At 36.3% G+C, this 25,419-nt stretch overlaps 1 protein-coding gene across 2 annotated transcripts in view; it reads left to right on the forward strand.

The window, feature by feature from the left end:
- Window positions 1–25,419, forward strand: part of FANCC (FA complementation group C) — an 81,545-nt gene that overhangs the window by 16,387 nt on the left and 39,739 nt on the right. For both annotated transcript variants that reach the window (XM_065655567.1, XM_065655566.1), the window contains exons 3-4: window positions 1,278–1,362; window positions 6,949–7,043. In XM_065655567.1, coding sequence (XP_065511639.1) covers window positions 1,278–1,362; window positions 6,949–7,043 — 180 coding nt within the window. The remainder of the gene's footprint in view (window positions 1–1,277; window positions 1,363–6,948; window positions 7,044–25,419) is intronic.

Here is a 25,419-nt window from a genome sequence, read left to right on the forward strand (position 1 = left end):
AGAATTTCATTCTGTTTGTCAGGTCATAAATTGGATTATTTAAAGGCCTGAACATGCAAAACTGTAACTGATCCCTTAAATCTTAGAGGGTCCGCTGACACTTTAACCCCAGTGTTGTGGCACAGGTAGTGAATTCTAGCAGCATAGTCAGATCATCGGCTCATGCTGCTGGCTGTTCTGTTTAGTAATTTACTTATTGTCTGCACTCACTAGAGTAAGTTTAGTTGTTTATGTGTTTTTCTGAGCATGGCTTTTTCAGTTTATGTGTTCAGCATGATTAGCTACAGAAATATTGCATTATGGCATGACATCTTATGGAAGTACTTATTTTAAAATATTCTTCTTATCTGAAGATGGCAGAGTGTTTTTGTTTGTTTGTTTGTTTTCTGAACTGAATGTAACTTTTTAAATAAATATTTTTGGGGAGCGGTGTTTTTTCCTGTATTTATATGTCTTTTTCTTAAGATGGATGAAAAAAAAAAAGTATATTTTTAATGTTGCTTCTTCAAGTAATCTGAGGCTTGGCCTGAAATGGACCTTGTGAATATGGCCCCAGAAAGTCTAGGGCTAGCCCCAAATGTGAGACAAATGTAAGGAATTTATTGCAGCAGCAGGAGATGGTTATCGTTCCCGCTACTTGCATGTTATCTCAGCACAGCACCATTTTTAAAAGCCTTCATTTATTAGATAGTAAAGCTACAAAAATGGAAAAATAAGACTGGTTACACAGGATTGTATATAAACTACATTGTGTCCTACTTTTATAGTGAAGCTGCTTTCTATTTGGCTAAAATTTAAATTGCAGCTTGTTACTGGCTAGTCATGACATAATTTAAAGAAAGCAAGCGAGAGTAACCGAAGTATACTTAGCTTTATGCCATAATAAGTATTTATTTCTTGAGAAACTCTGTGAGAAAGTATATTAACTCAGTGAAGATCAACAAAAATATAGTTTAATTGTGCTTTTGTTATAATGAAATCTTGGTTACTGTTTTCTCATTGCTGGATGTGAGGCAAATGAACAAATTTTCTACCATAACTAAGTATCAGATGAGTAAATTACTTAAGCTTTAAGTTATTTGAATGATGATAGAATAGCCAATTTCAGGAAGGTCTGCTTTTATTACATACTTGTGGGTGTTTTGCTTCCAGAGCATTTCAAAGCAAAACCATTGGAACTGTAATGCGCAACAATCTGTATTATTAACAATTCTCCTAACCTACTTCTGATGTGCAGTATATTTATTATCTTTTTGTTTGCTTTTATGTTTTAACAGGATTCAATTGCAGCAATCCAGCAATTCCCTCTAATTGGCCAGCTTCTAGGAAGGCTTTGTTGGAATCCTTTTGTTATAGGATATGGTAAGAACGTGTAAGGATATTTCGGCAGCAGTTTCACAAACTTTATTCTATGGGAACTGGGAAAATACAACTTAGTCTGTACTTCAATTTTTTCCATAAAAACATAGAATTATTTTTTACTTAAGTAAGATGAAAAGGCAAGCCAAGTTATCTTATATATGTGGCATTGAGAAATCTTAAATTTACTTTTGGAGCTAATGAATTTCATGGATTAGTTACAGAATCTTGACTTGGGAGCAGTAGATTTTAAACCCATTGAGTGTTCGTGTGTTTCATTATTTCAATTTTTATTATTTTCTTTCTGTATTAATTGATTTTTTTCTAGTTACTCAAAATGTAAATAGTCTAGTGTTTCAGATTACTTTAAACAGAAGTTTCTTCTAGTTATACATCAGAATATCCTATTATATATGCTCATATAGAAGAATTCATTTTTCTGATACTTGTTTTTTTAATTGGTGTAAAGTGCTACTAAGTTATGATTGTGTTTGTTTTTATTGAGGTTTTTTTTTAGTTTATTCTGAATGTACATTTTCTCTGTCTTGCAAACTAGTGAAAATGCAGATAGAATCAAAAGCAAAACATTAAAGTGATAACATGGGAAAAAACATGAAAAACCAGAAGCCTCTTACTGGTAGTGTATATGTGTGTAGGTGAGAGTAAAGATGAGAAAATAAATTGGGGACAGGAAAACTGTTGGGAGGTAGGTGACACTACCTGGGCTACCTCACAAGCAGTTCCAGTACATTTTTCTGGAACTGAGATGTTGATATGTTGATAAATGACTCCGGAACTGCTTTTAAGCAGAAAACTAATTCTGAGTTTCTATGTGAGCCCCTTAAAATAATATTTTTGCCAGTCTTCTGGTAATACTACAGCTGAAAAAAAAAAGACACATTTCGTCTCTTCTGTTTTATGCTTCCTTTTGGGGAAATACAGGAAAGCACGATTTTTGTGTTGACCTGGAAGGGCTTATTAAGTCGAGCACAGCATTAGGCTAAAGTGATCACATCTTGTAGTTCGGCTTCATCTTCTAGTCAGCTCCAAGCACAGGCAGAATGAACTTGCCTGCAGAACATGTAGTGGATGTGTGTTATATCAGCAATTCCCCTCTGAAAGGAAAATTTGGGAAGGAATCGTAGATTTAAACATAGATCAATTTTGCAATACAGCAAATGTGTACTTTTTGTGGCACCTTTTGAGAAAAGCCTTTTCATACTTTATAAACTTATTTTTACAATGCAGATGTTCCCTTTTTAATAATAATTCCAATTTTTGAGATAATTGATAATAACTGTTGATGTTTACAGTTACACAAGTGCTTTTCTTTTAAGATTTTTTTTGGAATATACAAGTCCTTAGACTGTCAATCTTTCTGAGCTGACAATATATCGTGGTATAGAAAGTAACTTCATCTATATTTTTCATCAAAGTTGAAAGCCATCTGTTTCTGCTTTTGACTCCTTTTCATAGCAATCCCAGCAATACATTCTTGGTTTCCCCTACTTCTTTCCCTCAGCATTTTCTAAAGCAAGAAAAGAACTATTTCTGCAAGTTGTTCATTACCTCTGAAGACTGCAAGGGAGTGAAGTTTTACTACAGGGTGGTTTGGGGTTTTTTTGTATCAAAATACCAGCAAGCCAATTCAGAGAACTTCACTTGCTCAAAATGGAATCCTTCACTTCAAAGCTTAAAGATGAGTCAAGGGGATTTTCTGACATCAATAGACCTGAAGATATCTGCTTATACATTCTCACCACTTCCTTTTTTTTTAGCCACCTGAGTGCTCTTTGGACTGCTGGCATTTTAGATTCAGCAGATTTTCATTTTGTTTGGCACTAGTTCTGAAGATATTCTTTAAGATAGTGCTGGCTATAGCAGATGCTGACTCTCAAGTGGGTTTCATGTAATTTCTCATTTGGATAAATAGCTCATTCCAGCATGTGTCTGAGACCAGGCCACCCTTGCAGTAGAAGGAACTGATTTTGTTCAATTCAGTCTTTCATACTAATAAATGGAGGAGAAAAAACACTATACTCCTGCATCATGTCCAAACCACAATACCTATCACCTTAGATGAATGTCTGTTGGTGCTGGAAGCTGACATGGCTGACCACTCGGTGCAGGAAGTGTGGTCTCCAAGGGAAAATAATCTCCTCATAAACACTCCTGGGCGGGAGGTGACCAAGTTAGTCTTATTTAGAATGCTAATGGGAAGGAAGCACGACCAAAGAAAATCTCATGGCTGCACTTGTGGTCCTAAACCACAAGGGGTACATGAGGAATTCAGCCTTGGTAAGGAATTCCAATGTTTTTTTCTGTGGGTTAAGGGATTATCTTCTCGGTAGGACCCTCCTGGTTTGAGTTTTGAGTGCAAATGTCATGAATTGTAAACTAATACTGTAAATGCTGGGGAATTTCTCAGTGGCTCTGTATGTCAGTATATGTGTGTGAGCATGCATGCTTATGTATTTCCACAGAAAGTTCAGTTTAGCTAATCAACATTTGCTGATATACTTCAATAAAATTTTACAACAAGCTCTAAAAAGAATATTTCTGGATGCAAGATTAGGGTTTTCTTATTGGTTCCTTGCATCTGGCCCCCTTCACGACAGGCTATTTATAAACTAACTGTTTGATATGATGATTGAGACCACACTGTGTTGTAATAAAAACATTGGAATTTTTTTTTATTATTATTTTTGACTGACAGGGAAGAAGTGCAGTCTGATTAATCGTAAAGGTTTGGGCCTTTTTTTTTTTTAACCGAACAGCTTCCACGCTGTTGTCTTAAATTTCCTACAGAAAATTTTCATTCCTTTAGCTGGTATTGCAACATTAACCTACTTAAGAAGTCCACTGCATAGTTCGTTACCTTTTTTTGGATGTAATTTCCAATTTCAAGTTACTAATTTTGTTCCTCTGGAGGTATTGAGTGTTTATTTGGGTAGTGAGCATTCCTTCATGCCATAATAAGATCAATGGCTTCGTTCGTATCCTGGTAGTGGTTTTCAGTGGATACCATGATGGTATGTTTTCCATGGGGATCACAGTTACTAGAAAAATGGGAGGAAAAAAACCATCAGTAAGATTTCTGTGGCTCTCTGTGTTTGATCTTTTGATGTGGTTATCTTTTGCAGCTGCCATAATTATTCCAAGATCTGTCCTCCCTTGTTCTTAATCTTCTGATCTTTCATCCCCAGTTCCAAAACAGTTGTGAAAAGAAAACAGCGAACCTGAGAGTGGCCCTCAGTGGCCCTTACTTTAGCAAGAGGACTGTGTAGTCCCTTTTCCTACTTTTCCCTGATCTACGGGAGGCTTCTGCTGTTTTGGTTATAGCCAAAAAGTAATTTTGACTGGGAAGATTGTGAAGTTGTACAAGTCTCTTGGGTTTTTTGGGAACTGTTGGCATAACTATGACACCAATACAAATTGATTTCACTTAGGTTGAGGTTTGAATGTAAATGCACTGTGCTGGCCAAGTGTGCCAGTATATCATTTATCCAAGGTTTGTTTTCATCATTTTAGCTTTCATCACACTGACTTACATTTCTGACAGGCAACAATATATGCAATTTACTTTTTACTAAACAGTGAGTCATCACGTATAGCAAGAAGTCTACTCATCTAGAAATCTAATTAAGCAGTTACATACATTTTTTCGGCTCTTTCCTTTGTTTCTTTAGGTCAAAAGAAAACCATAACTTAAATAAAATGACTTAATGGCATACAGTAGATGTACAGTATAAATAGGATGAGTCAAAAGAAGGAACACTTGAATTATGTATTCTTTGTTCATTATAGGCAATTTGGATGTGATATTTTCCCTCTTACCCTGTCTCTTTCTCTGTAGTTTGGCTTTTTAAAAATATAATTCATATAATTGAAAATTACCTCAAAAGCCAGACTTTATAAAGAGACAATATCTTTGTACTAGTAATAAATAATGTTGAAAATTTTAATCTTCCAAGAAGAAAATGGTTCTCAATTAGTCATTTAAAGAAATAAAACAGTATTTGTTTATTTTTCCTCCCATATAATTTCATATCAGAGTTTAGGTGAAATAGTTTTTGAAGGAGTTAGAGCTGCCTCAGTGCTGATGTCTGAATGCTAGCTGAATATAGTTACAATCAAAGTATAAGGATACTTTGAATTACTGCTGAGCAGTATGCAAGGTGTCTCCTTGAACTTCAATCAAGGAGACAACAACCTAGGAAATTATTACCCTTGTAAAAATCCATATTAAAAAATCTCCAAACACACAATAGCAGAATATCCCAAACTGTAATTACTTAAATGTGTATATTTGAGAAGCTGTTTCTATGCAGAGATGTTAGTCAGTGGGAGGCCAGCAATGGCCTACAGGCTTGTTGGACATTTATTGATGAATACTGGTTTAAATCAGTATTAACTTTTCTGATTACCTGGTGAAGGCATTACTTAATAGAGCTTTTATTTTTTTCTTCAGGCTTTGCCAACAAAACACTTCTAAATAATACTGTTTATTACATCCTGGATAACAAATGCACAGAAAACAAAAGAAATCACGTGTTGAGCTTGATAATCAAACTGTATCGTAATATAATTTCTAAAACTCACATTGTATTACTTGTTTGTATTATTTTAAACAACAATAATATTGCTTACTGAGTGAATATTGTATCAAAACTGCAATGCTACTTCCACTTCTCTTATTACAATCGTGCAGTTTTATTCTGGGATGAAATTCATTGCAGAGGCTCTTAGTATCTGCCAAAGAACATTTTTTTTAAAAAAAGCCTATTGAAAATAGTTGTGGGAAATAATCATGAGTTAGATGGCTCTTGAACAGCTTACTCCAAATAATCAGTTCCTATATGATAATATCTGTGCAACTGAGCAGTGATAGTATTGCTCATTATAGTAGGATATTAAAGGTGGCAGCTCATTTCCAACAGTGGGTCAGAATTAAATAAAACCTGATCTAATCCTGAACAGAAAATCAGAATAGGGTTTTTTTCCATCAGCATTTAGCTATTCTGTTGTCTGCAGAAATGTAATTTTCCTGAAGCATGGAGAATCTTAATATATTCTTACAGAAAACTCAATGTTGTACAATTCTTGTCATGAACAATTTCATACTTCATGAACTTAACTTTTTCAGAAGTGATCATTCTTTAGTTGTGCAAGCTTTGGACACAGTGTAATAACTAATTTACTACTGTTGATTACTGTTTATTAATAATGATTTTTTTTAGATACTGACTTGAAAGTTCCTTGATGATAGCTTCAAGTACTATGTACATGTATCGCTAGGTCATGTGTGTTTCTTAAGACCATGTAAATATTGCATAGATTTTGAGCTCTTTGATAAATTACAATTTGATAAATTAAATTGCTATTAAAGGAAATGATCACACAAGAACTACATATGAATAACATTAAATGTGTGGTGTGAATCTGGTAGAATAGAAGCATTATGAGTTGAGACTGGTATTGAGGGCTTTGGTTTTGTGGATGGATAGGGATTGTTGTGTGTAATTCTGTCTGTGTTTTCGTTTTTTTTTTTTCCTCTAACTGTATCCTTACTTGCTTTTTTCCCTGCAGATGAAAGCCAGAAGACTCTGATGTGGTGCTTATGTTGTCTATACAGCAGCGAACCACAGAACCCTGTGGAATTGAAGGCCAACAACTGGATACGGGTAAGTGAATTAATCCTTCCCAGGACTGCTTTAAATTAAACTGATTATTTAAAAGTGCAACATCTATGGCATAGAGACACTGTCATTTAAGAAACTGCTCCAAACACAAGTTGCCTACATGTTGCGTTGATGTGTACATCACTCTAATTATAACACAGTCAGTGCTACTCTGTCATTTTAAATATTAGAAAGATGTGGCATTTTAAAGTGGCTACTTTTTATGGCTTTTAACCTAGTAGAGTCACCAAGTCTAGTAACTGTTAATAGTGAGCAATGATCACAAATCAGAAGGGAAGCAAGTGGTATTTAAAAAAAAAACATTCAATGAGGATAAAATAAATAACCTGGAGAGATGCCATAGTTTGTTTTGAAAACAGCTTAAATTTGCTCTTTAATTTTATTCTTTTTTACTTTTGTTTAATCTCCTGCCTATGAAGATTTTAATTGTATCCAAACTTTCTTCAAAGGGAGAGAGGAGGGGTAGTGCCGGTATGTGGATTTATATTTAGAGATTTAAGGAATAATGAATCCTTAACTTTAATACCAAATTTAGGGTTTTACATGGCACATGTGTTCATATTTTATATATTTCCACACTGAACTAGCAAAGCACATCAGTATGTAAATGACTTGCAGCACATTGATGCTTAATGCTTTACATTGCTGAATAGCAATTTCAAGGTGCACTGTTGTTGATTTTACAACCTTGCATTCTCTCTGGGTCTATATCAAAATATGGTTAAAAATATTAATAGAATTGTTAATGTGGGGTTTTTTTAATATCTTACAGTCCTCATAACTAGTGAGCATGTAGCAGCCTGATCATTATTTATGTACATGTTGCTAAAGCTGAAGGTACTTCTAGGCTCCTCTAAGTATTTCGTTTCTTACTTACTAGTTGGCTTTGTGCATGTCAGTTTATGCAGGTATGCATGTAATACTAGGATGTACAAATTATTATGAAATAGGTAATGATACTGCAGATGTTTATGTTGTTAAATAACTGTATTTAACGTATTTGTATAGTATTGTTGACTTAGGTGCAGTAATTCTCAGCAGTAAGTTCTCACAGACTTTCAGATGCCCTTGGGTGCCTGTATGTACCTATTTGGTGGGTTGTACCACGCAGCATGAAATTCTCAACAACTTAATACTAACTAAAATCAGCCTTATTTTCTTCCTGCCTTTAACCTTTTTCAAGAGGCTTTTCCTGAGGCTTGTATACTTGAAATTCACAGTGTGGCAATGCTTGAATGCCAAAGTAAAGTGATGCAAAAAAAAAAATCCGCCTTCTCTAATGTAGTCTTGCAGGTTGAAACCTCTGCAGTAGTTTGAACTGACCTCAGCCTTCTTGTAATATTGTGGGAGCTCTTTACAGCAGCAATACACAGTGGTACACTACGGAAAAGATGGCCAGAAGTCTAAAATATATGGTTGAAACAGATATTTGGGGTGGGGAGGAAGGTAGTTTTGTGGCTACATGATGTAAAGGGAATTGAAATCCAGAAAGTAGTTCTAAATAATGCTCTGAGATTTGAATGCTACTTAAAAGGTTTTTAATATCATGGAAAACTTGCCTGTACTTTGAATGAAGTGTTAGATTATCTAAGGTATTTAAGCTCTCCCTAGAGGGTATGGATGGAAAGCCATCCATGACCACACAGAACAGGACTCTGTGTCGGGTCCATACACACTGACACAGGAGCTATGGAAAAGGATTTATGTACAGGAACTGCTGGTCAGCTTCTGTGGAAGTGACCTTCATGGCATCCTTGGACTTTGGCCCTGCAGCTGAGAGTTAATTCGATCTCCTCAATTTAATTCTTCAGCATATGCTAAGGCTCAGTTTTTAAGAAGGTAAAGTAGTTCACTGTGTAAGCCAGTATACATCAGATAAATTGGGACCTCTGGGTGTACATTTAGTTGATGATAGAACAAAGAGAATGTAAAAAAGCAGAGCAAACCCATCAAACAAAAAACCTCACCCAAACAATGAAAAAATGAGGAGGAGTGTGTAATGGAAATAAACAGTTAATAGTAAGCAGTAAAGTTGTCTAATTTTAACAAGAACAATTTTTTTAAAGATTGCTTCCTTGTTTTGTGGGTTTTAAATGTGGCCTTCATGAAAGATTTCCTCCCAAAATGCAAAGTTATATCTGATTGGAAAATGATATTATTCAGTCAGGTTAGTGGTGAATATTTTTCCTTCCTTTGTTTTTATAGCTATGTACATTGACTATTAATTTACATGCTGCTTTTTGTCATGGCAAGCAAGTTCCTGAAGAGTAGTCTGTGGCCTCTCAGTGCTTCTTTGACTAAGGTTGTTGAGAGGAAGGCTGATCTCAAGTCTTTTGTTTCAGCTACTAAATTGCATTTTCAAAGTAGCAAAAAATGTATTTGAGGCTTGCTTACTTCTGAACTTTCCTGCTATTGTCATATAAAAGCTATGTTAATTTTAATGACAAGGGTAGCTACCCACTTTAACCACATTATTAGTAAGTTTCAGAAACCAAGATCTTGCAGATCTGTAAGTCCTCTGAAAGAATCAAATGAGCAAAGAAATGCCTCAGAATTTAAAAGTGCAGCATTGACTACAGTGTTTTTAGGATCAGATGCTGTTTAAAATGGTAGATTTTTCTTTTTTTGTAATGATTCTGAATTTTAGTGCTGGGATCTAGGTTCCACAGGTCTTCTATACAGCTAGATGCAGTGTTGGAGGCCAAGATACATGCTGCCATACATTTCTCACTGATGAAATCAATCATGACCTGGTGAAACCAGTCTCTAAGAAAGTAGGTGATTTAGTTTCTCGAGCTGGCCTTCTCTGAGCAGAGAGTTTTGGCAACTTTGAGTAACTAGAGAGCTTTTCTGAAGTAGGTTTCCATGTTATTGACTTGGTCGCACCTCCTCCTCTGCTCTCAGTTTATAAACTGTGTTTATGAATTGTTTATGGCTTTGGAATTCGTTTCAAATACTGCTTTTGTTGTATTGTTTTGGAAGGCCATACATACTTCTGAGAGTGTTATAGCATGTCACTTTTCAAATTGGAACAGTAAATAGCCCTGTTTTAATTTTTTTAATTTATCTTTTTTTTTTTTTTTTAGTATAAGATACATTTTTTTCAGTGCTTTACTTTCCCTCAAAGAACTACAAAGGATCGAGACAGTGTATACATATAGGTTAAACAAGGGTGGAAGGCCCATCAGCCTTGGCATGTGTTTGTAGAGGTGGTTTTTGGGCTTCGCCAAATTTTTATTTCTGGAACTGTGTAGTATTTTTAAGTATCTGTATCCTGTGCAAGGCCACATCATATTAATGACTGCAAAAGTAATAGGTGTTCTTTGTAAGAGTAATTTTTAATGGCACTGGAATTGTAAAATTATTGTATTTTTGTTATATTTTCCAAAAATAGCTCATGAATCTTGTATGAAATCTTATGAAAGGTAAAACACACATATTTTCTCCTACCAGCGTTATTCTGGGTAATTTTTGAACTGAGGATGGTATGATGTCAAATCTATGTAAAGATTTTAATTCAGGAAGTTTTTATTGCATTAGTGAGTCTCTAGTTCCTCAATAGAACTGTGTAAAAATAATGTTCCTATGAAAATACTAAAACCTATTTTAAAGAAAGCCTCTACACCTCTGACTCATCTATTAATCATTTGTGAATGTTGCTGAGATATTTCTGCTGTAAGGTCACGATTTTGAACTATGGTCTGCAGACCTTGCCTCCCCCTCTTTAACTTCTCAATTTTCTGCTGGACTAAGCAATGTTGATGGAAAGGTGGTGGACACCACTTATTTCCAAATGTATGCAGTGGAAAGCAGAGACCATATTATTATTTCCTTTTGACACTGTCAGCACTCAATGAACAAAGTTCACCACTTCAGAGTACCTCTTTGAGAATACAAACGTAGTCTTTTCAGGTAAAGGATTTACATTTTGCCAAATTTAGTGTTTGCATTAAAACTGCTACATTTGCTTGCTGGAGTTTCTCTGATTTTTAGGGAAATAGAAAGTATACCAGAACTTTAATGTCCTCTTGTTACTTTTTGAATAGCAAATGTGCTTGAAAAACATTAGTTTAATACAGTATGTGTTTAGTAAAACCCCTGCTTGTATAATAATGCTCCAGTGTTTCTGGTAAAAAGGGGTGGTGTTTGTAGACTTATTTTTTGCTTTCTTTTTTTTTGAAAAAGAGTTATCAGTCTGAAAACAGTGTCAAACCCTTCTGTGTTACATCTTGCCCTTTAGTATTGTTACACTCGCATCCTATGGAGGACACATTAAAATGCTGAATGGAAGTCTTATTTTCCAGTAGAATCCTTCACATGCCAGCCTTTTGATGTACCTTGAAGTTGTATTTGTTTAGACTAAATTTGATGGGATTCTGTCTATTGTATTAGATTGTATTGAAGTGTTTTGCAATGGGTGGCTACTCCTCAAATAGGCCAGACCAAGAAATTTACTGCCAATAAAGCACAGGATGTTTGAGATTTTTAGTGATGTTCTCTGGATGACCCATTTTTTTATGATCATCTTGACTTTTTAATTAAACTATAATTTTAAATGAGTTGGTTTAATTAATGAAGCACTGACCTTTCACACCTACTTCTGAATCTGTCCCAGAATTTTCAGCAAAATGGGTTTTTAAGACTTCTGCATTCTCTTTAGCAATATATCTAAGACTGTTATGAATTAGCATTGAAAGGATGGTCTCTCTGTGATGGTTAAAAATGGAAACGTTTATGATTTGCTTCCTGGGACAGAGGCACCTGCGTTGAAATGCTTAGTTACTTCTCACTGTAAACTTGCACTCGTGTGTGGTTTTCCTTTCATCCTTAGATGTTGTGTGCTTCTTTGCTTGTATCTTGGATCATCCAGCTATCTTATCAGGTGTTACCATACTTGTCATTCATAGTAGTTTAATTCATTGACATGTATTTGGTTAGGCAACAATATTCAGGAATAGAAGAAAAACAACACTCTTATAAAACTAGGCGCTTAGCGATTTAAATATCTTAAAATTTTAGAATTTAAGTGGATTTATTATTTTGTCTGTCAAGGAAGAGTTGCTCATTGATTTACTGAGGAAGTCTCTTAAAGATTAAAATAGAAGTATTACAAGAAAGAAGTTACAAAGTAGACATTGATGGAGCTACAGGAAAGCTGTAGAGAATAGCTGAGACAAAAAGTGAAAGAAGTTGTTTTAAGAAAAGGTTACGGAGTGTGAAAAGTGTGTGTGTGCATTTATGTATTTTGGCTTCTATTTGAAATGAGTTACCAAACCATTTTCAGTATTTCACAACGAGGATAATAAGGCATCACAGTGAATGATGAAGTAACTGAGAGGACTAGATTGTCTTTGCGAAATGCAGGGATTCTCATAATATCTTTATAAAGTATCCAGAATAGGTTTTATGTTAAATGCAAGATGAAGAAGGGAAGTAGACTATAATTCTCATTATAGAATCGCAGGATAGTTTGGGTTGGAAGGGACCTTCAAAGTTCATCTAGTCCAACCCCCCTGCAATGAGCAGGGACATCTTCAACTAGATCAGGTCACTCACAGTCCTGTCTGACCTGACCTTGAATGTCTCCAGAGATGGGGCATCTACCACCTCGTCCTCATGTCTAGCCTGAATCTCCCTTCCTTTAGTTTAAGACCATTACTCCTTGTCGTATCACAACAGACCTTGCTAAAAAGTCTGTCCGCGTCTTTCTTGTAAGACCCCTTTAGATACTGAAAGATCGCAGTAAGGTCTTGAGACTTTAGAATAAGAAAATTATATTTTCTTCTTGTATCTGTTTTATGGGAATAAGCTTATTCTGCAGGATATATGGCTTATATGTATTTGTTACAGTGCAGTATGCTGAGTATGTTAGGAAGAGTTTGGAACTGGACGCAGTTGTTTGCAGTACATGGTAATGACAACTTTGTCCTTACTATGATAGCTGTTTACTGACTTATGAACAGTGATATATATTCTTACATACCAGTAGATGGCATTCTTCACATTACATACAGGTACCCATATGTTAGCTTTATACTAATATGTACATTTCACAGTGTTCTAATACATATTCTTCTAAGAGAAGATGAACATTTTCTTTAAATAGTAGTCTCTAGTTTAGAAGCCAGCTTCACTGCTGCCCAGATTGTGTCACATTATTTTGAGTTTTAGATCTCTAATGATGCTTGCACTAGTGAGAGTTCTGTTAAGGTTCCTGAAATTTTTGGCAACAATTCAGGATACTTACTAATAGGAAAATTAACTTAATTATCTTTTTTCTTGTATGTACAGTGTATGCAGTTGAACTGATTTTTGTCTTTTCTTGCCCTTATTTATTCCAGAGATGTGGGAGAATTCTACCTGTGTTTACACTTGTTGTTATGATAATGACTAATTCTTCATATTTATATTTTTCTTTGTACTTAGTGGCTTTGCATCTGAGGATTTGTTGTACTCAACACTGTACATGAACAGTTTAGAAAACATTCGTGTTTCTGAAATGATTACAGTGGAAGACTTGCTGTGCAAATAGATTTAGAACAAAAAATCAGAAAGAAACAACTATTCCTTTGCTCCAGCCACCTCCTTCCCTCACTGTTATAAAATTACAAATAGTATTCTGAACAGCACAGGTATTTTGTATTTCCCCTCCTCAGTTTTTCCCCAGGCAAACTTACTACGCAGTTTCATGGTGACCCATTTATGTATGATCATGCACTGTATTTTTAAGGACAAGTCATCTGTCTATTCTGGAACGTTATTAGTAAGTCTGTCATATTGCTTGGTTTGCTGCTCCTATGTTTTAATTCATTCTGTCACCTTTTTCACTGTTGCTGGTTTTGAAAGTTTATTTGCTGTAGTCACGAGACTCTCCGCACAGTGTCGGGTACAACAAAGCATCCATTCTTTAGTTTCTGGTACCTTGTTAAGAGTGATAAGCCTTTTGCAGTGCGTTAGCACAGCAACTCTAGCAAGTGTATTAAGCTGCGAAAACTCACCCCACTTAATACCAGGAGATGGCACTCTCTGTATTAAGTGGCTGCCAGTATGTACAGCACACGAACACGTGTACACACGGAAACATGCACTCCCACGCACCTTTTTAAGGAGTACGGTAATTTAGATGCTGTTAGGGATTAAGCTAATGGTAATAATGTTGTGGCCTTTCCCTGGTTCTGTCTGGATATGTTTTGTTAGAAAGGCAGTATTATGTGGTAGTCTGCCTTTAATTTGTCAAATTTGTTGTGAGGATGACAAATAAAGATGAGTGGTTCCTCTAAGGAAGGACCAAATTGAACCTGACTTCTACAACCAACTTAATGGGTGTAAAATAATGCTGTTACAGATTAAGCCCAAACAGGCCAGTCACTGGAGCTGGTAATGAGAAATAAAAACTGGGAACTAGCTGTTGTGCATTATACTTTCATGTAAGCTGTTCTATGTTACAAAAGTTTTCCATTCTTGGTTAAAACTATGGCAATTATTAAATAAATATACCTCATTAGAATGGAAACAAACAAAAACAGTCTACCAAATATCCTGCTGCTAATGATTGCCTGTTTGGGAGGTTTTTGTGAGCACGCAAGAGATTCTGGATAAGTACAGGCTAGTGATCCCTTTTATGCCATTATTTTGTTTATGTTTGTAGATTTTTGGATTATTCTTATAATTCATGATTGGTCAGAGCATTGAAGCACTTGGAACTTAATGTAACATTAGAAATTTTATTGTTATGCAGTGCAATTATTAATGTTCTCATCATTCATGAAAATTTTAATCCAATTTTAAATCTCACATAGGCTCATATCCTGTGGACAGGATGGGAAATGCAGATTTTGCTGGCATTTGTAAGTTGGCCAGCCATCAAAGTTACATCCAAGACAACTGAATGTTCTGTTTGACTTGTGAGTCAAGGAATAATGAGGAAGTATATTAGCTTTCTGAATAGGAAAAGCTGATTTAAAGAAGTTTCCCAGATACAAGGGGAAAACATAAAAGATACTGCTTCTCAAATCAATACTTAAAACTGTGTTTACATGGTTTTATTTTTTTATTTGTGAAGCTAAATATGCATGGGGTTTTTGTTTTAAACTTGATCTATCCGTTTAATAACGAAGTTGACTAAAAAACAGCAAACATACCTGAATGAATGTAATTGTCACAACAGTAAAACTGAGGGTTCTCCCATTGTTTATTTAAGCAATAAAGGATCGGGAGCATTTGTGCTGTCCTAGCTTCTGGGTAGTTCTCAGTTCACCATATTGTACAAGGAAGTTTAATTATGTAACAATGGCAGTGACTGTAAAATTGTGTTTTCTTCACCTGGTCCACCTCTCTTGATGCACAGTGCATATGCATGCCCTTAGACTAGGTCTCAGGAGCAGAATTAAACAGATATCTGACAGGCACTCTTTCTGGAGTGGTTTTTCAGTTACGTATACTAGCAAAAATTAAAGAACTATTCCGACTGTGGATAGAACATGTTAAATGCCAACACCTGTATAGCTGAAAGGACATACAAAAGACTCAGATGTGCCATTTTGTCAAAGGCAATAGTGTTAAAATGCAGAAAAGTCAGAAGGCAGCTTTCCTCTTTGTAATTATCTGAAATAAATGTACTGGTATTTTAAAAAAATTTCAGTTAATTCAACCAGCGGAAGTGGGGGATTTGTTATTTCAGACATGTATGCAAAGCTGTACACACATGTATTGTGTAAAATGAAACATGAAAGAGATGTTTTAGAGAATGCATAAAGAAAGTGAAAATAGTAAATTCTGTAAAACGGCTTGTAAATAAGACTAAGAAAACCCAGTCTTACGAACTTAAGGGTTATCTCAGAGGTGAGAGATCACAGTGCGATTAGGATTTGGAACAAGTGATGAGACACCCATTAGCAGGTGTAGACCTAGCTTCTGATGCTTTGTATTTGTTCAGCAGCAGTTTGACAATTTGAGTTTTGTCAAAAGCAGACAAAAAAGCTTTTGTCAGTCAAAGCTAAAACATAGGAGATGGAGGGCTCATTTTGTCAGAGGTGGTTAGCAAATCAAATCTGACAGGAAAAAAAAAAAAGGAGCTGAAGGGGCATGCAGATCTGAAAATAGTTGGTGGAACTTAGTAACTCTTGCCAGGAGCTGGGGCAGTGGACAAAAAAAGCCTCAAAACAATAAAATCTTCCAATTCAGAAAAGTGATAGTCAAAGTGCAGAATATAGCTGAAGAGGCCTAAATATTCCATGACCCTTTCCTAAAGGCTGGTTGTTCTGACAAACACCTGAATGGTACATTTGTTGGCCATGTACAAAACCAACCCAAACCAAAACCTTTGAATGATGACCAGATTAAATATTTGAAAAGAGAATATCTGATAATGACACACAAGGAGAAACATTTCTGGTGGGTGCCAGGTATTAAACTTGCTGTAACATCAGGATGTAATAGTTGCTCTTAGAAGAGAGCAAACGTTTCCAAGTTCAGGCCTCACCGTAGGGAAAACTGATTTTGTATCTTTCACTGTCATTTGGGTTCAGTACAGCAGTCAGTTTGACTCACCAGTTTTAAAAAACGAAGGCATTCTATGAATCTGGAAGAAAATACCCAAACCCAACAATAAAAGAGTATGACCAGATGCTCCCAACCATGTTTGAAAGAAGCAGAACTTCTGAGTTAAATGAAACAAGCAAAAATGCCTTTGCACAGACGTAACATAGCTGTGGAGAAGTGTATAGCAAGACAGATTGTACTGAGGAAGAGTATCATGTGTGTGGATGGACTATATAAATTCTTCAGAATGCAGTTTTTTGTACTTAATCAAGTGCGTGAGCCATCCTTGTGAGTGTATTGTTGTGTGAAACCGTTTAAAAAGCATTCTCTGCAGTTCATGAAAAGAGTGTGAGAAACAGAAGTGGTTAATTTAAGAAAATAATCCTCAATTCTTGTGACCATCTCTGCAAAAAACCAGAGATGGTATCCCTCCAGTCATATCAGTTAAAAAGGAAAATGCTTCTGTTTGTATCATGGGCCTAACAGAAGCAAGAGTGAGAACGCCTACTCTTTCACTGGCCTTGGTTCATGCAGTAAAATGTTGGGGATTTTTGCGGGGTGGAAGTCAAGCTTCAGCTGAAATGATAATAAACCCATTGTGGTCATTCAGGAAAAAGGTGTGAGGACAAATTTAGTGGTCAAATACTTTTCACCTCTAAATGTAGCATCTGCAAAGATAGATTCAGACATTGGACAGAATTGCTGTTTACTGGAAAATCTAGTAAGCACTTGGGGGCAAAGTGAGGCAAAACTGAGGTGTAGATCAACTATTTTAATTCATGTCGAGATCTGGGAGTATTAAAGACAGAGGCTAATTGAAAAGTCTTGTTAGTGGCACTTTGTGAAGTTGAGTATTGAGGCCATTACATGAGAGAGGAAGTTGAGTGTAGATAAATGGTCACTGTCACGGGTGGTGTGAGGGAGGACCAGGGGTGGGCTGCTCTACGGGGAACCGGGAGCCAGGACCCGCAGGTGCAGCTTTGCCTTTAGCAGGAACAGTGCAGTTGCACAAGGAGAGCGGAGCAGGTCCAGTGACAGTCATCAGGGTCAGCCATCAGTCCAGTGACCTGGGCCCTGCAGGCCCAAGGTCAAGCTGGGAAGTCGCAGCCATGGGTCAGGCTCCAGAGCAGCGAGGTGCACAGCCAGCCACAGGCATGGTTGCAGCATGGCTCAGAAAAGGACCAAAAGCCCTGTTTATCTGTGCTAAAGTGCAGTTCCCAAGTGAAACCAGAAGGACTCAGCTGCTTGCAGCTCTTGCTCACACAGCGCTGACAGCTGGCCTTGAGCATCAAACCCCTAGGAAGAAGGGATGAGGAGGATACAACTAGATGCCTGCTCTGCTTGTACAGGTTTTCCTAAGGCTTCTGCATCTGACTGTTGTCAGAGACAGGATACTAGCTAGATAGAAGGCTATTTTTATGGCATTTCTGTTCCTGTGTAATTAAACTTGTCTCATTTCAAACATACCATGTGTGGTAATTGTCAGATGTATCATTAGGGAATGTAATTTAAAAGCACAAGAATGTAATTTAAAAATACTAGTTCAGAGAGCCATAACAACATAGTTCTGATTATTACTGTCAGTTTGAGAGGGCAAAGGGGGGGTATTGTAGTACTCTGGTGGTTTCAGAGAATCACAGAATGTTGGGGATTGGAAGGGACCTCAAACGATCATCTGGTCCGATCCCCCCGCTGGAGCAGGAACACCCAGATGAGGTTACACAGGAAGGCGTCCAGGCAGGTTTTGAATGTCTCCAGAGAAGGAGACTCCACAACCTCCCTGGGCAGCCTGTTCCAGTGCTCTGGCACCCTCACTGAGAAGAAGTTTCTTCTCAAATTTAAGTGGAACCTCTTGTGTTCCAGTTTGTACCCAGTTTGTTTCTATAGGACTCGTCATGGTGGTTCCTTTAAGACACTGCAAAAATAAATTAAAAGAGAAAAATAAAGCTTATTCATAAATTTAAGAATTCTTAATTTTGGCAGAGGTGTTTTAGACTAGTCTTGAACATGACATGAAACAAAGAAATCTGTTAAGTGTTATTTCAGAAGTTGAAATTGCGAGCCAAGTCAAGTGAGAATCCACTAAAACTATGTAGGCATAGATTTACTTAATTTTTAGAAAAATAAAAGTACTTTGATTATTGCTCTTTTTCCCAGAGGTAGCCTCCGTATAAGATACTGTATTCATTAAAGTTTTTTTCCCTATTCACTTATTTTTAATAACTACAGCATATCTTTATAGCACTTGATTTACTCTTCTATGTAGTATATTAGTAAGCCCCAAATAAGTAGGCTGTTTTTGAGCTATGCCACAGTAGTGGTTTTTTTGGTTTTTATTTTGTTTTCTGATTGGGATTTCTTTCACTCTTGTTTTTGCCTTGGATTATTTTTGAGTGATACAATGTGAGGTTTCTGCAGATGTGAATTAGAAGACCTAGGAATACAGTTTCTGAAATTTGGCTGAAAAGTCCTAGGAAAGCTTTGGCAGTTAAGCTAATTTTTATGCATCTGTCTGTTGCCCCTTGTATAGAAGAGTTAACCGGGCAATCTGTGCACTGTGAGAACAGCTCTACAGATGGCAAAGACTTCTAGTAGGGAACTGGGGCAGGTTGTTATGTGCAAATTTCTTCTGCCCAAGGGTCACAGTGTGTCTCTCCCAGATGGCCAGAACAGCATTTGTTGATTTAATGTCTGAAACACAAACTTGAGTGTGTTCATTAGAGATTGAGAATGAACTGATTCTGGGATGTCATGATCTAATACAAGCTTGCAAGTACTGGAAGTATTCTGATAGATGAAAGGAGCATCTTGTGGTGTGGAAAGTGTGTGACAGTGAAGTGGTTTGTCTGCTGTCCAGACACTTTCCGAAATCCTCAAAGGTGAAACCCCAGAGGACATTCTCCATCCAAGCATTCTCTACGTGGTCTAGCTGGTAAGAGGTCTACACAGGGACTCTAGATGACTTGATTTTATCTGATTAGTGGAGTAATTTGTAGCCATTACAGGCTGGTACAATAAATAAATAAATAAGAGAGACTCTAGGAGATGGGAATTTAAGGTAACACGAAGATATTTAGTGTGCAAATTATAGTGAATCTCAAGATCTGTTCCTTAGTCTGCTTTATGAAGCTAGGAAGAGCCTAAATCATTTGTCAGTCCACAGGGGCAAATGGGCCCCAAGACCGTCTGATGCAGGAAAATATTAAAATAATGTTGGATTTACAATACATGATGTCTCTATGAGATAAGAATACTATATTAATGACATATATGGGTAATACATCTATTAAAAGGCTTATGAATTGCTAGAGGTCATACTGAGAAACACGTTTTTTCCCTCTTATCTAGCCAGTTTTGAAAGAGGGAGATTAAGAGCTGAACTGACATATTTGAGTTAAAACTATGAATGTACTTCACCTGCTATTTATTATTGAGAAAGTTAGAGAAGAAAGAATCTGTTTTATAGAGCATAGGTTTTAGCACAGTTTTATTGCAAATACTTTTGAAACTTTGTTGTTTCCTCCTTCTAAGGGGAGAACACTTTTTTAATTAATATTCAGACTAAGATAAATAACTAGTCTCTTTAAACTATTTTTTAGCTTTGTAATAGTATCATGATAACATTTTACCATAGGTAAAATACAGAATAATTAGAAGGGAATACCAGCTTAAGAGGGAAGGGGAGGCATGGAGCAGGGGATCTAGTTTTTCCTAGCAGTTGTGGGACGAGAAAGGTCTGTGTTCCAGGGGGCATGTGTCCAAGAGAGAAATGGAAAATATTAAGTCTCCTGGAGGCCAAAGTAATTCAAAGTTACTTAATCACTTTCTGAGACTCACTCTTGTGGTTTTAGGGATCTTACGGCTTTTTTGGTGTGTTTGGAAAAGAGTAGTTACCATTCCTCCTCTAACCTGTGCAAGTAATCATCAAGAACTTTGATCACTGCAAAGACTGAAGTGCATTCCATCAGATAAAAGACATCTGATGGTGATTGACGTATTTCTTGTTTATACTTTTCCTAATATTTTTTTCTGTATTTTTCCATGGTCCTTCGTGAGTCTTTGTGGCAGTTTTCCTCTGACATTATATGTGGAATTTACCCTTGCCTCTAATCAAAGGTTTAAATCAAAGAGACTCGAAATACATTTCCTGTGGAAGTGGTCTAGAGTGGGTGGAGATGAATGGGTTTTTACCCAGTCCTTGATTTTTTTTGCATTCAGCCTTGCATTTGGTACATCCTTCTTCCCTCCTTTGCCTGGCAGTGGCACACTGGTGAGTGTAACACTTCATAACCAGTAGACAATCTGTGCTTTTCACAGGAACATCTGTGCAGTGAACTCCTGGCAAAATTGTTGAAATGATAGAGACTGCCTCATAAATTTGGTAGGGAAGGGTGCAATAACAGCTACGTGTTGTGCTTCCAACAACAGTGTTGTACTGCTTAATTTTGTGTGATAGAGCACCAGACAACATCAGGAGAATTCATGGAATACAAGTTTTGAACTTTTTTACTACTTATTGCAGAGATCGGAATCTGAAATAAAATTTTCTGCTACTTATTTTGATGTTCAGAGCTTATTGTTTTCAAAGTTACTATTACATTCTTAAAGAGAAAAGGAGGTTATAATGCACTTAAATTATAGGGTCATCAAAAATGTTCAATGTGTGCAATCACTTAACAAAGCGACAAATGGAACTGTAATGTTTTGCTGCTCTCTAGATACATGTCTCATACACAATTCACCTAGTTTTTGTACTTTAAAGGTCTAAAACAGTGACTTGGCTCACTATGAAGATGTGGGGTGAAAGGGTTGTGTGTCAGGCTATATCTTTTGCTAAGGAGGCTAAAGTAAATGTTTCAGTGGTAGATCTGCTTTCAGTATGGCACTGGCTATGCTCCATAAGGCAAATGTTTTCATAAACTTAGAAGTATTTAAACTATCCAGTTTTCGAGCCATTTGTGCACATTACAAGTAACTTACCGTTCATATTCAATGGTTTTCTTGTTGGACAAAATAAGGGCAGTTGCTACAACAGATGCAATACATTATAAGACGACTGCAAGTATAATACTTAGAGCATGGAGCAGACTTTGGCAGATACGAGAATGTAGCACTCTCTTTAATCATCGTGCTTCCCATCGTGTGTGTGGCCACAAGCTGCAAACATTTCAGTCAATCTCTTTTCCCTGCAGCAGTGGTTGTAAAACAGAGCTGGAGTAAACAGCATTCCACAGACTTTCAGGGTTTTTTTAATTTTGGAAAGTATATCTTCCCTTCACTCCTCTGTTTGGCTGCTTGCTTCTGTCAGCTGCAACCACACAGGTCACACTTCCTACCAAATCAGTTCCGCTTGGAGTAAATAGTATATAATGTAACGTATATAGACTCTTCAAAAAGTTGTGGATTTGTTTAGTTGGTTTTGGTGTTTTGTTTTTGTTAAAATAGATGTTACTTTAAAACCTCAATGTTTTATTGTTTTTTGGCAATAAGAAGTAACCTCTGCACTTACATTAAGTGCTGTATAATGTTTAATCCTTTTTTTAAAAGCCTTTCTTTTTGTTGTTTTCATTCTTCCAATTTTTTATGCTTTGATGCTCAGTGTTGTTTTACTGTTTCTCTAAAATGTTTTACTGTCACTCTAGCCATTAGCACAGTACTTTTCCTCCAAACAAAATGAAGAGGAACTTTTTTTTTTTTTTTTTACCTAGCAGCCAGTTTACTGCTCTGCAAGCTGATTTCACCTCTGTAATGTTTGCCATATACTAATCTGGAATAGTGAGTTTAATGAAATAGATTTAAATGGCTAAACTTGGTGTCATGCAAATACTTAGACAGCGTTTGCAGGCCTTTTTGGAATATGTAAATGAGCTGCAGTTGAGGACAAATACTGTAATTCTATCAGCATATGGGCATGAAAGGATACATTTTGATATATGAGTTTTTACATTGTATTTAAGCGTATGTGGAATTAAGTATGTAAATGAGCTTGAGAGAAACATCTTAAATTTCAGTGGGCAACTGATAGTTGAAAGTGAATTTTCCTTTGAATCAAAACAGGAGACAAAAGACTATTAAATGAGATATATGCACACTTTCAAGATCTAACATCATTAGTTAGGTCCCAATGACCTAGTGAACTCCTAATGTGATACGGAACCTTTAAACTTTTAAATTATGGTTAAAAATCGGTTTTGAAAAACAAGTCTGCTTGTTTTGCAATGTGTCCCGAGGGAGTAATGAGAGATAAAGGTACTTTTCTCAGTTGTTTTTGTGATTTGGTTGTGTCCCAGGTACCAACCTAGAAAGGGAAGCAGGCTCCTCAGAGCTGCTGGCTCTCTGAATTCCTGCCCTGGCGTGTGTGTCCTGTGCATACACAAAATATGTGGGCCAGAGATGGAGTGATGTCAGAACCATTGTTTAACATTGTTGTTCAGCTGTACCAGCTGTTGAAGTCTGTGTGACTACACTGGCTACACATCTAGGGATATACACTTCTCCCAGCAATACTTGCTTATGATTTGACATACCTACCTTGCTAATAAATCGTTCTGCCTCTGGTAGGTTAAAAAGCAAGATTCTTAGGTATGGTTAGAGTGAGTTGCTTCTGGGGGAGAGGGAAGATTGCCGTGAAAATTGGAATTGATGGATGAATCAAAGATGAGTAAGTAGCTGATACAGTGATAATATGTGTTCAAGAATTCTAATATAATATGTTCTAAAACAATTTTATTCCTAAAGGACGGGAGCGTGATTGAAGATATTAAGAGATCTTCATACAAGAAGAGACTGGGGCTGCTTTAATGTAGCGAGAGAACATTTAAAAAAAGAAGATGAGTTTTCATACATAGCACATAACCTATTTTTTATGCTTATTATCCTAAAGTTTTACTGAGTTCACTTACAATATTTTGTCGTTGGTGGTGGTCTATCAATTTTTGAAAAGTCAACCTGAGGGAGTTCTTGGTCATTTCTAACCTATTGAAGATCATACTTCTAAATTTTTAGCCTTCTCACTAACCCTTTGTAAATCAAATTTCTAAGATGATTTGGACCTTCTCTAGTCACTTATAGATAATTGCCTTGGTAGGATGTAAGAGAAATTGTATTGGTAGGTTGTAAGAGAATTTGCAGTGTTTGCAAATATTACCGTATTCTTCTGGTTAAAAATAGTATGATAATAAGAACAGGCTGTGGGGAAACAGACCTCTCTTCTTCTTTTCCAAATAGATAATTCTTTAACAATGCCAAGCTAACATGAACATAAATAATTTCTTGCTTTCCGGGCCAAAATAAACAAAAGCTAAGTATCTCAAAGAACAAATGAGAAACTAAGGATTCTGCTTTCTTGCGAGGCTGCTTAACAGTGAGGGTCACAATTTGCTAGCCAGCTGACATTTCTCAGAGCACTTTTGTACTGCCAGGTGGCTCCAGTAAAGAGTAATGATTTGACAAACAGAAAGAGGTCTCTAGTTGAAGAAATTCTACTGTCATTAGATATTTTTGCCCAACCTAATATAATTAGTGACCAGCAGTCGTTGCATTACCGTTACAGATGTGTTTTGAGGTTTTTTTCTTAAAAGGGTCAGTGAACATTTTTCTCCCCTTAAACTCTTAACAGCTTGATACTTATGAAGTCTAAAACTAAGTGATAAAAAGTAATTTCTTCTGAATATCATCCTAGGTTAGGTGATCTTTGGGTATTTGCAACATGTACCTATTGGATGTGTAAAAATCTGACACTGGGCACATACATTTATTGAAAAAAGTGTAAGTTTGGGATTATCTTTTTTTCTAGAAATTAATGAACTCACAAATTTAAACTAAAAGTAAAATAACTTTTATAATGAATCTGATCTTTCTTTACTTGAGTTTATTCATCCTTCTTTTCCACATAATTGTTTTGTGGATTTAAGGAATTCTTCTGCGGGAATCTTGCATTTTGGCTTTTGAAAATTACGGAGGGAAGAGGGAAATGAATTCTAAATCTCTGGCTATGTAAACAAGAGGGCTTTAAAAAAAAAAAAAAAAGATTTACAGTTGACTCTGGTAAAGCTATTGAATTTCCTTTTGTAAGTTAGTGTAAATGTGTGTTTAATTTCAGCAGCAAAAGTCTCCACTTTTCTAACACAAAGCGTAATAGCACTTTCTAGGTGGGTGTTTCTTGAAGAGAGAGGAGAAAGAAAAGAGAAAGAGATTTGAAACTACTTTTCCTGTCTGAGGCCAAGAGTAGACTCAAAGCTTGCCAGCCCCACAATTCTTTAGCTTCTTTCTTATGATTTCCAAGGGTTTTGTTAGTGATTTGCAGATGGAGCTTAGGCTTTGGAACTCGTCCATTAAAAAGTTGTGTGGTCTTAGCCACAGTAGTAGTGCAACATGTTTTTCCTATACGAGTTTCATAGAAGTGAACTGAGCTTGAATTGGTGAGGGAACAGCAGTCTGCCACTCCCAGAACCAGGCTTATTTTGATTTGTATGGAAGTATGTAACATTTTTCTTCTGTTTTAAGAAACATAGAATATAAGCCTAGTCTTTTTCATGAGCTACATGTATCTGCAAGATAAACGCAATCCATAGCATATATTAATTTCTAAGAAAAAACATCTGAACGAGTTTTTGAGTTTTTTTTCAGTTAGGTTTTTCTAGTAGGTTTTCGTGGTTCTTTTGTATATTTCTGCTGTTATTACTTTTATTAAAAAGCATATTGGAATTATAGTTGTGGAAGCAAAGTTAAGGCCGTTGGCCTTACGTAAGAGCACTTGAGCAGGTTTACTGCAAACACTGACTGAAGGTGAACCTGCTTTCGTGCTTCGAGAACAGGA

This window comes from Caloenas nicobarica, chromosome Z, assembly GCF_036013445.1.
Source record: "Caloenas nicobarica isolate bCalNic1 chromosome Z, bCalNic1.hap1, whole genome shotgun sequence".
NCBI classification, from domain to species: Eukaryota; Metazoa; Chordata; class Aves; order Columbiformes; family Columbidae; genus Caloenas; species Caloenas nicobarica.